Genomic DNA, 13,717 nt, shown 5'->3' on the forward strand with positions numbered 1-13,717 from the left:
GTATCTTTATAAAATGGTCTGGATCTGAATTTGTTATTATCGTCGTGTATGTTGATGATTTAAATATCATTGAAACTCCTGGGGAGCTTCCAACAACAGTAGACTGTTTGAAGAAGGAATATGAAATGAAAGATTTTGGAAAGACAAAATTTTGTCTTGGTCTAAAAATTGAGTATATGAAAGATGGAATATTTGTCCATCAATCAACATACACCGAAAAGATTTTAAAGCAATTCTATATGGATAAAGCACATCCATTGAGTACCCCGATGGTTGTGAGATCACTTGATATAAAGAAAGATCCATTCCGACCTCATGAAAATGATGAAGAGCTTCTTGGTGCCAAAGTACCATATCTTAGTGCAATTAGCGCATTAATGTATCTTGCCAATAATTTCCAACCAAATATAGCTTTCTCAGTAAGTTTATTGGCAAGATTTAGTTCTTCGCCAACACAAAGACACTAGAATGGTATTAAACATACATTCAGATACCTCCAAGGGACTATTGGTATGGGTTTATTTTATTTAAATGAATCCAAGCCATCATTGATTGGTTATGCAGATGCAGGATATTTGTCTGATCCACACAAAGGTCAATCTAGAGAGGCTATTTATTTACAAGTGGAGGTACAACCATATCATAGCGTTCGACAAAACAAACTATGGTTGCTACTGTAGACATGTGATTTTTTACCCTCCCCAAGATTTTTCATATTTTAGCACGTAAATATTTAATTTAGGCCTAATATAGCTATTTCAACTCATTTTTACTCTTTTACTTTATTTTATTACAAGAAAACAAAATTGCAAAAAATAGGTTCATTAATGTTTTGTAGTCATTTTTAATCTTAAAAAATACAAAAATAGTACCTTATTTTTATCTTTACGTAATCTTAAAAATACAAAAAATATATAATAGTTTAATGTCTTAATATATTTTAGTTTAATTAATTAGAATATGCAGAAATAAAGGTCTGTTTTCTATTGTTAAATTTGGATCTTCATTTCCAGTTCATATCCCACAATGAGATTCTCGTTAGATGTATTAGACATAAAATCACATGCTAGTTCTTAGGGTTCTTATACCTACTGAAGCAAATTATAGTTAACATCATTTTTGTTTTGGTTATTAATGCAAATTGTACGTATATGGTCATCTATTGGAGAAATCGCATCTCTGAGCTTGTTTGGATTTGACATAGCCTTAGAATGCCTTGAAAACCAGCAAGAGTTAGACGTGTCAACTGTTGTATGATATAGTTAATGCTAAATTAATCCCGGTCATATAACAATGGTTCATTTTATTTTGTTACTTCAGCTTCCCATAATTCTTTCCTTCTTTGGGTGAATTCAATACTTATTTGTTTGGATGCTCCGTTCAACAGGTTGTTGTGGTTGTTAAGAGTCAGTCGTAGGGTAATAGTGGAAGGACAAGTTATTAGTAATTAAATGGTTTACATGTTTTAGGATCAGGCTTGGTCAAATGTATGAAATAGGAAGTTAAAAGGACACGAGCATGAAATCTCTTTTAGCGAAAGCGCTCCATAATTTTGGCCCTCAAAAGTTTAGTTCAAACATCCTTCGAAATTAGAATCGAGGTGTGCCATTAGTTGAATTTTCCATAGCCCTCGCAGAGTTAAAAGTGCGTAGTTGCTTTAAGCGCGCTACTTAAAAAATTACTTCCTAAACTCGGTGTGTATTTATGTAACCCAAATCCAAATCTTAAAAATGCTAAATAAATGTGTCGTGGACCGCGGGTGCATTTATGTGACGTGGTCCAAGGTGTGTTTAGATGACATTGAATCTTCCTAAAAATATTTAGATAAAAGCGGTTATAAAGTTAAAATTGCACCATAGGCTAAAACATGTACCAAAATCAAGTAAATAGGCCAAATATAACAGTTGAGCGACCGTGCTGGAACCACAGAATCTGGAAATGTCCAACACCTTTTTCCGGGTTAACAGAATTCCTTACCCGGATTTCTGTGTTCGCGGACTGTAAAACAGAGTCAATCTTTTACTTGATTCGGTATTTGAACCGGTGACTTGGGACACCATAAAATTATCCCAAGTGGCGCCTCTGAATTTTTAATAAAAATAATCTCGTTTCGATTGTCACTTTAAGTTGGAAAAAACTCCCTTATATACCCTTACCCGGGGGTGTAGGTAAAAAGGAGGTGTGACAGCTACTTCTTCAAATCATGCAGAGATAATAGCCATTCACGAAGCAAGTCGAGAATGCGTTTGGTTGAGATCTATAACTCAACACATTCAGCAAACATGTGGTCTTTCTTCGAAAGAGAATATTCCAACAATATTGTATGAAGACAATATTGCATGCATAGCTCAATTAAAAGGAGGATATATCAAAGGAGATAGAACAAAACATATTTCACCGAAATTCTTTTTCACTCATGATCTTCAGAAGAATGGTGAAATAGATGTACAAGAAGTTCGTTCAAGTGATAATTTGGCTTATTTGTTCACTAAGGCATTACCAACCTCAATATTTGAAAAGCTGATATATAATATTGGAATGCGTCGTATTCGAGACATTAAGTGATTATTCATCAGGGAGAGTAACTACACGCTACACTCTTTTCCTTAACTAAGGTTTTGTCCCACTGGATTTTCCTGGTAAGGTTTTTAATGAGGCAGCAAGCAATGCATATTATAAATAACTATGTACATCCCAATATTTTTTTTGTAAGTTCTTAATGAGGCATATTATCTTACATGGACATCCAAGGGGAAGTGTTATGAATAGTTTGTACATTGGATGCTACATTGGATGTCCATGTTGGGAATAACTTAAAGATTAAATCTCCTACTTTATATCCATCCTCTTTACTTTTTATGCCTATAAAAGGCCATGTAATTGCAATGGAAAGATACACCAAAGTGAAAGAAGAAAACACTCCTCCCTTCTTTCTATCTCTTCTTATTTACATTTTACTATATTGCTTTTATTTTATAACAAAATAATTGTTTTAAAGATTGAATTTTCTTTCAAATAGTAATTAACAGGAATATAGGTAACAAATCGGCCACTCAGGATAATTCAACATATTATAAGACATTATTTTTTATTTATTTTAAGTTACTACTAAGCAATACTTATTAATATAGAGTTAATTGTAATTGCTTTTTTCATCACATGATTGTGTAAATATTTCATATTTTGTAATTCACAGAACTTAAGTTCATTTTAAATAATTTAGGGATTATTAATCTCAGTATTATAACTAAAAGATTGTAATCTCAATATAACTTCATCTGCGAATCAAACGAGCCTGAATAGTGTAAAGAAATATATGAAGATTTTCCATTAATAGATTAGAAAACCCCCCTTACAAATTCTTAAAGGTTAGGTTACTCCTTGCTTTTACGAAAGAGGTTTATTTTGTACCATCCGGAGGCTATATAGATTGGAATCCGAAGCGTTAAGAGCGAAAAGGTTGGTGTGACCACAGCTACAACTACTGGCGCTTGAAAACAGGGTGAAATTCAAAAGTAGCCAGATTTACAAGTGGTAATTGAAAAATAACCATAGTTTCAAAAGTAATCGAAATTTAGTCACTTTTCATGTAAAGATAAATCTGAATGAAAACACTATTCAATATTCGAAATATATTTCAGCATAATAACTGGAGTTCCAACATAATATACTGGTCCAGTATTATATGCTGGAAGTTCATACACAGGTGCTTCAATCTCCAGTATATTATGCTGGAACTTTCCGTGTGTTGGAGTTCCAGCATAATATGCTAGAAGTTCATACAGAGGTGCATCAATCTCCAGTATATTATGATGGAACTTTCCGTGTTGCAGCAAAATAATGGCTATTTTTAATGACTTTGCAAACGCTAGTTATTTTTAAATTATCAGTCCGAAAACTGACTAGCCCGTGCTATTTTCACTTGAAAACATTATACTTTGACTTGATATAAGGTTGTACACATCTCTTGCTAAGCTGTCTTGTGGACCCGAATCAGCCCAAGTATCATACATCGGCTGTTGGACCCACCTACAATCACTAATGTAACCACTTTTAATCTTACTACTATTCAGGTGCTATTTTGTAAAGATTTATCTACCGGCTAGGTCGCTATCGAATTAAGACATGGGAAAGAAAAAAAATTAACACATGAAATTTTGGTTTTAGATAATTCTGTAAATTAGAAACAAATTGGTGGTTTTGAGATTATTATTCCTGTAAAATAGAAAGTACAAGCACTTTGTAAAAATGATTGTAGGAGATGTTTTCAATTAGGGATGTTCATTCGGATCGGATATCCGAAATCCGAACCGATCCATTCAATTTTGGATTTTGGATTTTGGATTTCGGATTTCGGATTTCGGATTTCGGATTGTGTTTATTAAAATTTCGGATTTCGGATTGGATTCGGATTGGTATATTTTAATCCGATCCGATCCGAAATTCGAAATTATTAGGGCATATATAAATACTACATTTTAATTTCGGATAATCAGTACTTCATTTACATCAACCTCCAAGTTATTACCTTTACAATTGTTAGACTTAGCTATATTGGCACTATAGTACTCTCATAATTGCATAAACATGAATTTTTCTTAATGTATTGCCTCTTTTACAAAGAAAATATACATATTAGTTTAACTTTGAGGCATAATAATATGATCCGAAATCCGATCCGATCCAAACTTTAAAATCCGATATAATTCGGATCGGATTCGGATTGTATTTTTTAGAATTCGAAATCCGAAATTCGAATCCGAAATGTGCTAAATCCGATCCGATCCGATCCGTGCACAACCATATTTTCAATTGCGCATTCACAGGTTTTAAATGTTTTCTTTAAGTAGTATAGTAGTACGAGAACAGTGTTTTCTAATTACTGCGTTCCAGGTGGTCCTTGTTGTCCTATAACTTTTTATATAAAATGGTGAAGTACAAGTACACACATATTTTTCAAACCTACCTTCACCTTTATTTGGCAAGAGTTTAATGATTATTTCCTTTTGTCGAGAGAGTGGTCAACATGACTGCAATATATCCACAAAGATTTTTTATTAAGGGACGTTAAAATATAAAGAATTTAATATACAAACATGTTAAGGTAATTCTCGTGTGTATATATATATATATATATATATATATATATATATATATATATATATATATATATATATATATATATATATATATTACCTTATTTGCACGGTATAATATTCTAATGAAAAGAGTGTAATTACAACCCGTCGGAAAATGGTGGCTCCGCCACTAAATTCATCGCTTAAAGCACCAACAAAAAAAAAATCATAGTACTAACTAAAATTAAGTACGCTAATCAATGAATTATATTATCACTACTATTATCATCAATCTAAGTACTTCTAGGATCGCCGTAATGAGAGTTAAATAATTCCATCTGATCTTACCTTTTAGGTCATAACTGCAGTATAATTATTTACTTTCGATTAATTGACTTTTGGCACCAATTTTACAGTATATATAATATGAGGCCAATCTTGCTGCGAGAACTTGTTTTCTTTCTTCCATTAGCTATAAGTCTATCACCAGTGGCGAAGCCAGAAAATTTAATAAGGGTGTTTGAAGATGTTCAAAAATCTATTTTTAATCAATAACAAGTACTACTAATTTTTACCTTATACGTAATATAATTTTTCGACGAACGGTGATCGGTTGACCATCCTTCACTTCCTTTGGCTTATGCTTTCTCCAATATATTAGTGTGATGTGATATCAGACTATTTATTGTCAAAAAGAAAATTTTAAGAATCTCGACAGTTAACGTGCATAAAAACAATATTATTTTTTTTGTACTTGGATGGGATCTAAATGGTAGTTTGGGCACATCGCACATGGTAAATGAGGCAGGCCGCCGGCAAGATCTAAATGAATATGAGGGTTCATCAAGTTCTAGAGCTAATATCTCCGAGCCTACAAGTATTTTCGACGCAAATAATTAATTTATTTGTAAAAATTTATTAAAATTATAACAAACAAATATGAATCCATAAATATTGAACTTATAGAACTTAAATTATGGATCGAACTTCTGTTTTGTTGATGATTTAATTGCCGAAAGCTGCGATCTTTCATTACAAGGTATTAAAATCAGACGTAAATCGTAATAACATAACAAAGACAACGAATCACTATTTTTGATTGAATCACATTATTAATGAGCCTTATGAGTATTATATGATTGTTAGATTGAGAGCTTTTTAGTTTTTCCTCTACTAGTAAAGCTCCTCTTGATAATTGTGACTCTGAACGACTAACATTTGAAATTCTATGTTTCTCTCATTCTTAAAGGGCCGTTTGGTCATACAATTTTTTCACTTTTTAAAAAAAAATTACTTTATTCGAAATCAACATTTGATCATGAAATTTTCAATTTTCACTTGAAAATAAATTTTGAAATTTTTCGAAAATTTGAAAGATTCTAAAATATTGTTTTTTAAAATTTCACTTCAAATCACTTGCAAAAATTCAAAAACAACCCAAAAATATATTCATGTTCAATCACAACCTGTTTGGACATAAGAATTTTTTCATTTTTTTTCGAAAAATTTTCACTTTTTTTTGAAATTAGTGTTTGGCTATAAAATTTCCAATTTTCACTTGAAGATGAATTTTGGAATATTTTGAAAATTTGAAAAACCTCAAAAAGCTGTTTTTCAAAACTTTCACTCAGATCACTCACTAAAATTCAAAAACAACGCAAAATTATATTCATGTCCAAACACAACTCTAATTTTCAAATATCATTTTTACTTTTTTTTGGGAATTTTATAATTCTTATGTCCAAACGCCCACTAACTTTCATATACCATTTTCACTTGAAATAAAAAAAAAATCCAAATTTTATAATTGGTATGTCCAAATGCCCACTTAGTTTCGTCAGAATAGGTCAAAAGTGCTTCTATTCTCAAAATGGCAATGTGTCCAATAGCACTTTGTCACTTCCTTTCAACTTGTCACACAAAATTCAAAAGAGAGAAAAGATAAGTAGAAAAGAGGTAGGACTTCTTTCGTCATTTGAAAAACGTGGAGGGGTGAAATCGGTATTTGAGCAAACTTGAAAGGAGACTGGTATGACTGTTTTTAAATGTTAGTTGAACAAATGGGAGGAAGAAGAACATGGGCTTCATAATAACGCGTTAAATCCAGCCCGCAAACAGCGGGATTTTTGTAAAATATTCACCTTACTTCATCAAACCACGGGTGGGGTCTGGTGAGGGTAATATGTACGCAGACCTTACCCCTACCCTGAAGGGTAGAGAGACTGTTTGCAGGAAACCCTCGGCTCAAAAAAGCAACAGAGGCCGATATATTAATACCATAAAAATGCATAATAAAATAACCGCAATATAAGAGATATTAAATACAGAATACGAAATACAAAATATATGGCTGGTATAGTAAAACTAGCAGGTAAAGCCCTACATCAATAGACGACCAATGACATTCTTAGTCTAACTCCTAACTGGCTAGTCTCACTCTATTGTGCTGTAAAAATATTCACAACTTTCCCCTAACCTACAACCTTAATGCTCGACCTCCATAATCCCCCGTCAAGGGTCATGTCCTCAGTAATCCTAAGTCGCGTCATGTCCTGTCTGATCACCTCTCCCCAGTACTTCTTAGGTCGCCCTCTACCTCTCCGCGTGTCCACCACAGTCACTCGCTCACAACTCCTCTAGCTTACTTTATCAAACTATAAACAAAACTCATAGCAGACAAAAGCTAAATTAAGGAAATAAATCATTACAGTACTATATTATTATAGTACTAATAATACTCAAATATATTTACTGTAGTTTACTTCACCAGAAAACTACAGTCCATCGTCGGTGCTTGTCTCTTCCATTCGTTCTTCTTCCCATCTGTCGTCTATTCTATTCTTTTCTCTCTTTCTCACGTAATTACACGCATTTGACTCCCATGGTACTATCTTTTCCTCTCCTGTAAAACCCCCAATTTCTTCTTCTTGACAGAAAGAGGAGCTGAAATTGGGCGCTCCATTTAGCGGCGCCATACATAATGGGTCCAGACAGCAGTTTCACAGCACAGAAAAGAGGTGGTGGAGCACTACCTACCACCGCCACTCCCAACGGCGGTCGGCCCAGTTCCGTCTTACCTCGCGGCCGACAGATCCAACGTACTTTCAACAATATTAAGATAACTATTCTTTGCGGCTTCGTCACTATCCTTGTCTTACGTGGCACCATTGGTTTCGGAAACCTTGCATCCTCCGGAAGTGATGCTGAGAATGCGAATCTTATTGAGGAGACTAACCGGATCCTCGACGAGATCCGATCGGACGCGGACCTGGATGACCCGGATGACCCCTCCGATACTTTTTTCCACCATAATTCAACCTACAGTTTAGGCCCGAAGATTACTACTTGGGATGCCGACCGCAAATTCTGGCTTCAGAAAAACCCTGATTTCCCTAATTTTATCCATGGTAAGCCTCGTGTTTTGCTAGTAACTGGCTCTCCCCCAAACCCTTGTGATAATCCAATTGGGGATCATTACTTGTTGAAGGTTATAAAGAACAAAATTGATTATTGTAGGATCCATGGGATTGAAATCGTTTATAACTTAGCTCATTTGGAAAAGGAAATGGCTGGGTACTGGGCTAAATTGCCCTTGATTCGTAAGCTAATGTTGTCTCACCCTGAAGTAGAATGGATTTGGTGGATGGACAGTGATGCCTTATTCACTGATATGGTTTTTGAGATCCCTTTTTCAAAGTACAATGATCACAATCTTGTTATTCATGGCTACCCTGATCTATTGTTTGATCAGAAATCATGGATTGCATTGAACACTGGTAGTTTTCTAATTAGGAATTGCCAGTGGTCTCTTGATTTGTTGGATGTGTGGGCGCCAATGGGGCCTAAAGGTCCTGTTCGTGAAGAAGCCGGCAAGGTTTTGACGGCTAATTTAAAGGGTAGACCAGCATTTGAAGCGGATGACCAGTCTGCGTTAATATACTTGCTGATGTCACAGAAGGATCAGTGGATGGACCAGGTGTTCATAGAGAATTCTTACTATCTACATGGATATTGGGCAGGGTTAGTTGATAGGTATGAGGAGATGATTGAGAAATACCATCCAGGTTTGGGGGATGAGAGATGGCCATTTGTGACACATTTTGTGGGATGCAAGCCATGTGGGAGTTATGGAGATTACCCTGTTGAGAGGTGCATGAAAAGTATGGAGAGGGCTTTCAATTTTGCAGATAATCAAGTGCTTAAGTTGTATGGGTTTAGACATAAGGGCTTGTTGAGCCCTAACATCAAAAGGATTAGGAATGAAACTGATAATCCGCTGCAGTATGTAGATCAGTTAGATCTTCGACATGCAAAGCATGAGAGCACAGGACCTCAGACCTAGTGACTTCACCATCTTTCTGCACAGAAGAATCTGCAGGTATAAGAGATATCATTCTGGTTTCTTGAATTTGTTGGTTAGGTCTGTAATGGACTCTGAATTGTAAACACGTCATAGCTTTTAGTTTTCTCATTAGTTTATTGTTTACCATCACCATTGAATTGTTAATGCTCCGTTGCTATGGTTCATTTCTTTTCTTTCAAAGACTTTTTTGTGAGTGGAAGCCCCTATCTTCATTAGATTGTTGAGCTTAATACATGAAAACTCCTATTTGGCTTGTTAGTTGAATGTCCGACATTAGCTTTTATGCTGTGTATACTGTTTTTCTGTAGGGCTTTACCATCTAGTTAAAAGGGTGTTAATTGGCATAACTCTAGCTCTACATTCTAGCAGGGACTCTTTGCAAAGATATTAGACCTTTTAGCTTAGCCTGCATCTTTAGGCCATAAAAGAAAAAGAGGAAAATGTGTTGAAACGTAATTTCTGTAGAATATGCTTGTCGTTTGATGTCGGACATATACTTGTTGGTTTTTTTCTCTTTTGAAACTCTACCATGTTTAAGAGTTGGGTAGTACATCAAGACATCCACCAGAAAGTCTCGGGGTTTAGCTTTCTAATCCAACTCACCTTGTAGTAGTCACCGTAACATCGTGCTGATTAAAGTATTTCCTTTGATATACAAATAGAGAGGCGGCGTATGTGTCTTGGATATCATTGTTCATCTAGCAGAATGGTCTAATCATGTGTGAAAATCTATGCAATGATGTTCTCACGGTCACTTATTTAATAAATAAAGGGTTTACATGCATAGTTGATTTCCTCTATTTGCTGTCCAAATAATATATGTGAGGAATTTCTAGTGAATGTAAAACCACAGATTGGTTGGGATGATGTAGGTTTTAAGACATTGCATATTTGATATTCACTGTCATGCAAAAAGAGACTGAATATACTGCAAGTTGCACCAACTGTTGAAGCTAACCTGAAATCTGTGTGTAGACTTCCTATTCCAAAGTCATTCTCCTGCGGGATGATTTAAAGAAGCATTGTGCATCAGGGAAAAAAACAATGCCTTCTCAAATAAAAAGAAGCATTGTGCATCACATCTAACAATTGAATATCATTATTTACATACTCTATTTGTCCTCCATGTTTAAATATTTTCCAGAGTTTCTTGACCCTTTTTCCTTCCATAATAAGTATTTCTGATCTTCTGCAGGGTGCAACTAAGGTTTTGATCTGTCTTGGATGAGAATGGCACTCTTGGAATGAGGTGCGAGTGCTTCATCTGGTTGTTATACTTGGCTGGTGAAGCCTTGCATCATGGGGATTAAATATGCCTTTTATTTGTTCTCCCAAGGAGGAAGTTTGTGTTAGTTTTATTTATTTAGCAACATTTTAGTTTCTGAGAAAGATGACGTTTGAGCTGTATGAAATGATGTACTTGGAAAGGAACAGCTGGAATCAAATAGAATGAATAGAATTTGTCTAGATAGAGCTTCAACATAAGTTACTCATTCTTAACCTCCAGGACTAGGAGGTTTAAGATGTGATCACACTTGTATAATTGCAATTCTTGGTTGTTTTTAGAATTTATGATTTTTTGGGTATGTCAAAGTCGATCATAAAGAAGTTATTTGAACTTGGAAATGAACCAGTATCAATACATCTTTCATTCTTCAATCTTCAGTCTCTTTGTGAAAGTTTGATCGGTCCCATTATATTGATAACTTGTCCAAGCATATGATTGTTTGAGGGCCATGAAAACAGTGCATGTCTTTCTATAAGCTCTGCACAAATTATCATTTACAATGCCATTACATAAAATCGTTGAAGCAAGCTATTCACAGAGATCATCCAGCCAATATGATTTTATGATTCTATCATACATCTTGCAGTTGATAGATGTTTGACTAATGAACAGCAAATCTCTTTCAATTTTTCCTCCATCATGGTCGGGAATTCAGAACATTTAGTTACTGATGATGATCTCTAATAAGATAGTTAGAAATGAGACATTTCCATGTAGTACTTTTTACGTGTCTCAGTTATATTTGGGGAAAACAGAGAGTGGAGGGAAGGAAAATAACTGAAAAATCAAATCACCACCTGACATTTGAAACTACTGAATTTGACACCGAAGAACCAAATTGAGGCCATTCACTTTGGGATAGATGCTTTTTCTTTGCTGGTGGTGGTGTAGGATTCCCTTTAACAAATGGATTCGCGGTAAAAAAAATTCTTCCTTGTTGTTTCTTCAAGCTTGAAAGGAATGGATAAGCATAGGCTTTTTAGTGAATGCAGACCGCTGCTTATAGATATGAGATCAATGACTTGTTTTGGTCGTAGGTGTTATTTCATATCTCTGGATAACAGGACCCCCTAAGCCTAATTAGTAGTCACGTCGTTTGCATATCTGTAAACTTTATAAGATTCAAAGATCTTAAATGAAAGCGAGCAGGAGTATCTGGACAAACAATGAAGCTTCTATTCTACCATTTTATAGATAATTTGTAACAACTGCGCTCCAAACTACAGTACAGTATATGTCAATGGATTTCGGCCATCCTCATAAATGCCAATCATCATTCTACAGAAAGCGCAGTCCATTTGAGCATGATGAGTGTGTGCCTATCATGACTAGAGTAGGTAATGACCATTATCCCTCGACTGCACAATACTACATACTACTAATTTCAGCTAATTCTTGGACAGATTACCTTTGTGCATAGCCACCAATACCTGATTCATCTCTGCTATTTGACTTAAAAGTTGATTTATCCTCTGCACAAGAAAAACAAGCGAGAATTATAAACTCAATAATGTAGGTAAAACCGATTGTAAAACTTTTTAACATGGGAATTTTTGCAAACACAAGAAGGCCAAAATTAACAGACCTCATCTTTCTCTGTAATGGTGCGTCTCAGCTGTTCGCCACTCTGTCTTGTAACCAATCTCCGTCTCAAACGAAAATACGCAAACAACACAAACATTGCCGCTACTCCATAAGGGGAGAGCATACTCGTAACAGCCCTTCGAGCTGAAGTGAAAAACCAGCGAAACATAGCAATGCCGTTGACTCTAGAAAACAGCACTTGCAGTCCCAAATTCCACCATTTTCCTCCATAACCATCTACTCTGGCTGGGGGTCGAGGACTACCTGGTACAGATTTTGGCGGATCCACGGCATTAGCATCTGAGGCGGTAAATGAGTAGGACGAATCATCGTTATCTCGATTGGAAGGTGAAAATGAGGATGACGATGACGACGACAGCGACGGGGATGACGGGAACGGCGGCGACGATGATTGGCTATGAGTTTTCCCAACGAAATTTGTGGATATGTAAAGGTTCTCGTGGTTGACCGGAGGAAAGACGGCGAATTCGCCGGCAATTTTATGGATTGAGAAGTCTCGGATCGCGACCAGAGAGCGAGTGGCTGGTGGTGGATCGGAAAGAGATTGCGAATTCCTTATACGTTCCCATTTCTTAAGCTTTTCAAGCTGGGCTTCCGTTATTGCGGCTTCTTCTTCTTCTACATCCGCCATCACACCATTACAGGCGCGCTTCACTAATCACTGACGGCCACTTTCCATTTTCCAATGGGAAGGAGTAGAGTGCAGTGCACTACTTCCAAATTTTAACTGGACATTCCATGGCCCAATATGTTCGGCTTCGGTTGAATTCCCTATTTCTTTTCTGGCCCGACCCGAAACTAACTGAAATGAAAATCTTTGCAATTTTTTAGCAACTAGTTTTATTTAAAAAAAAAAAAATCCTTTAAGGGATCATTATAGAGAAATTTTCAGAAATCACTATTGTTTAGTGGCAATTAACTTCAGATAGCTATTATTTAGTTGTTACGATAATGTATTTGTTGTATTCATGCTACTGGATTCATGAATACAGTGGCAAAAGTCGCCTAAACAACAGGGGGTTACAGTTGTACGTGACTGTATTCACATATATTCACGTCATGTATTCATGAATACAGTAACAATAATCACCTTAAAAATAGGTCTGTCCGGATGTCTAATAACGGAAAGAGGATCAATTAGCGTGATATACTCCTAATATAATTCAACAAAATCAATTCTAACACGCCTCATTATCAACCCAATTAATTAGAATAATTTTTCAGACGCTAAACACAAAAAATAGAGCGTTGTATATTCAATTTCAACATAACACAATCTACAGTTCAGAGGTTCAGTCAATTTTTTTCTGATATAGTTCGAGGTTTTGATTTGACCGTCATTAATAGGAACTTTTTCAATTGTAATCAACCTACTGCATGTAT

At 35.4% G+C, this 13,717-nt stretch overlaps 2 protein-coding genes across 2 annotated transcripts; one reads left to right on the plus strand and one right to left on the minus strand.

The window, feature by feature from the left end:
• The first annotated feature begins 7,774 nt into the window (after positions 1-7,774).
• Positions 7,775-11,106, plus strand: LOC107818972 (putative xyloglucan 6-xylosyltransferase 5). Its single transcript, XM_016645051.2, has 2 exons — positions 7,775-9,456; positions 10,637-11,106. The coding sequence occupies exon 1, from the start codon at positions 8,059-8,061 to the stop codon at positions 9,418-9,420; it is 1,362 nt and encodes a 453-aa protein (XP_016500537.1). The 5' UTR covers positions 7,775-8,058; the 3' UTR covers positions 9,421-9,456; positions 10,637-11,106.
• Positions 11,107-11,830: 724 nt separating this feature from the next.
• LOC107818973 (uncharacterized) lies at positions 11,831-13,075 on the minus strand. Its single transcript, XM_016645052.2, has 2 exons — positions 12,315-13,075; positions 11,831-12,201 (listed from the first exon to the last, which is right to left on the minus strand). Exons 1-2 carry the CDS (start codon positions 12,963-12,965, stop codon positions 12,118-12,120), a joined length of 735 nt encoding a protein of 244 aa, XP_016500538.1. The 5' UTR covers positions 12,966-13,075; the 3' UTR covers positions 11,831-12,117.
• Positions 13,076-13,717: the final 642 nt, after the last annotated feature.

The sequence above is a fragment of the Nicotiana tabacum genome, chromosome 6 (assembly GCF_000715075.1).
Source record: "Nicotiana tabacum cultivar K326 chromosome 6, ASM71507v2, whole genome shotgun sequence".
Lineage (NCBI taxonomy): Eukaryota > Viridiplantae > Streptophyta > Magnoliopsida > Solanales > Solanaceae > Nicotiana > Nicotiana tabacum.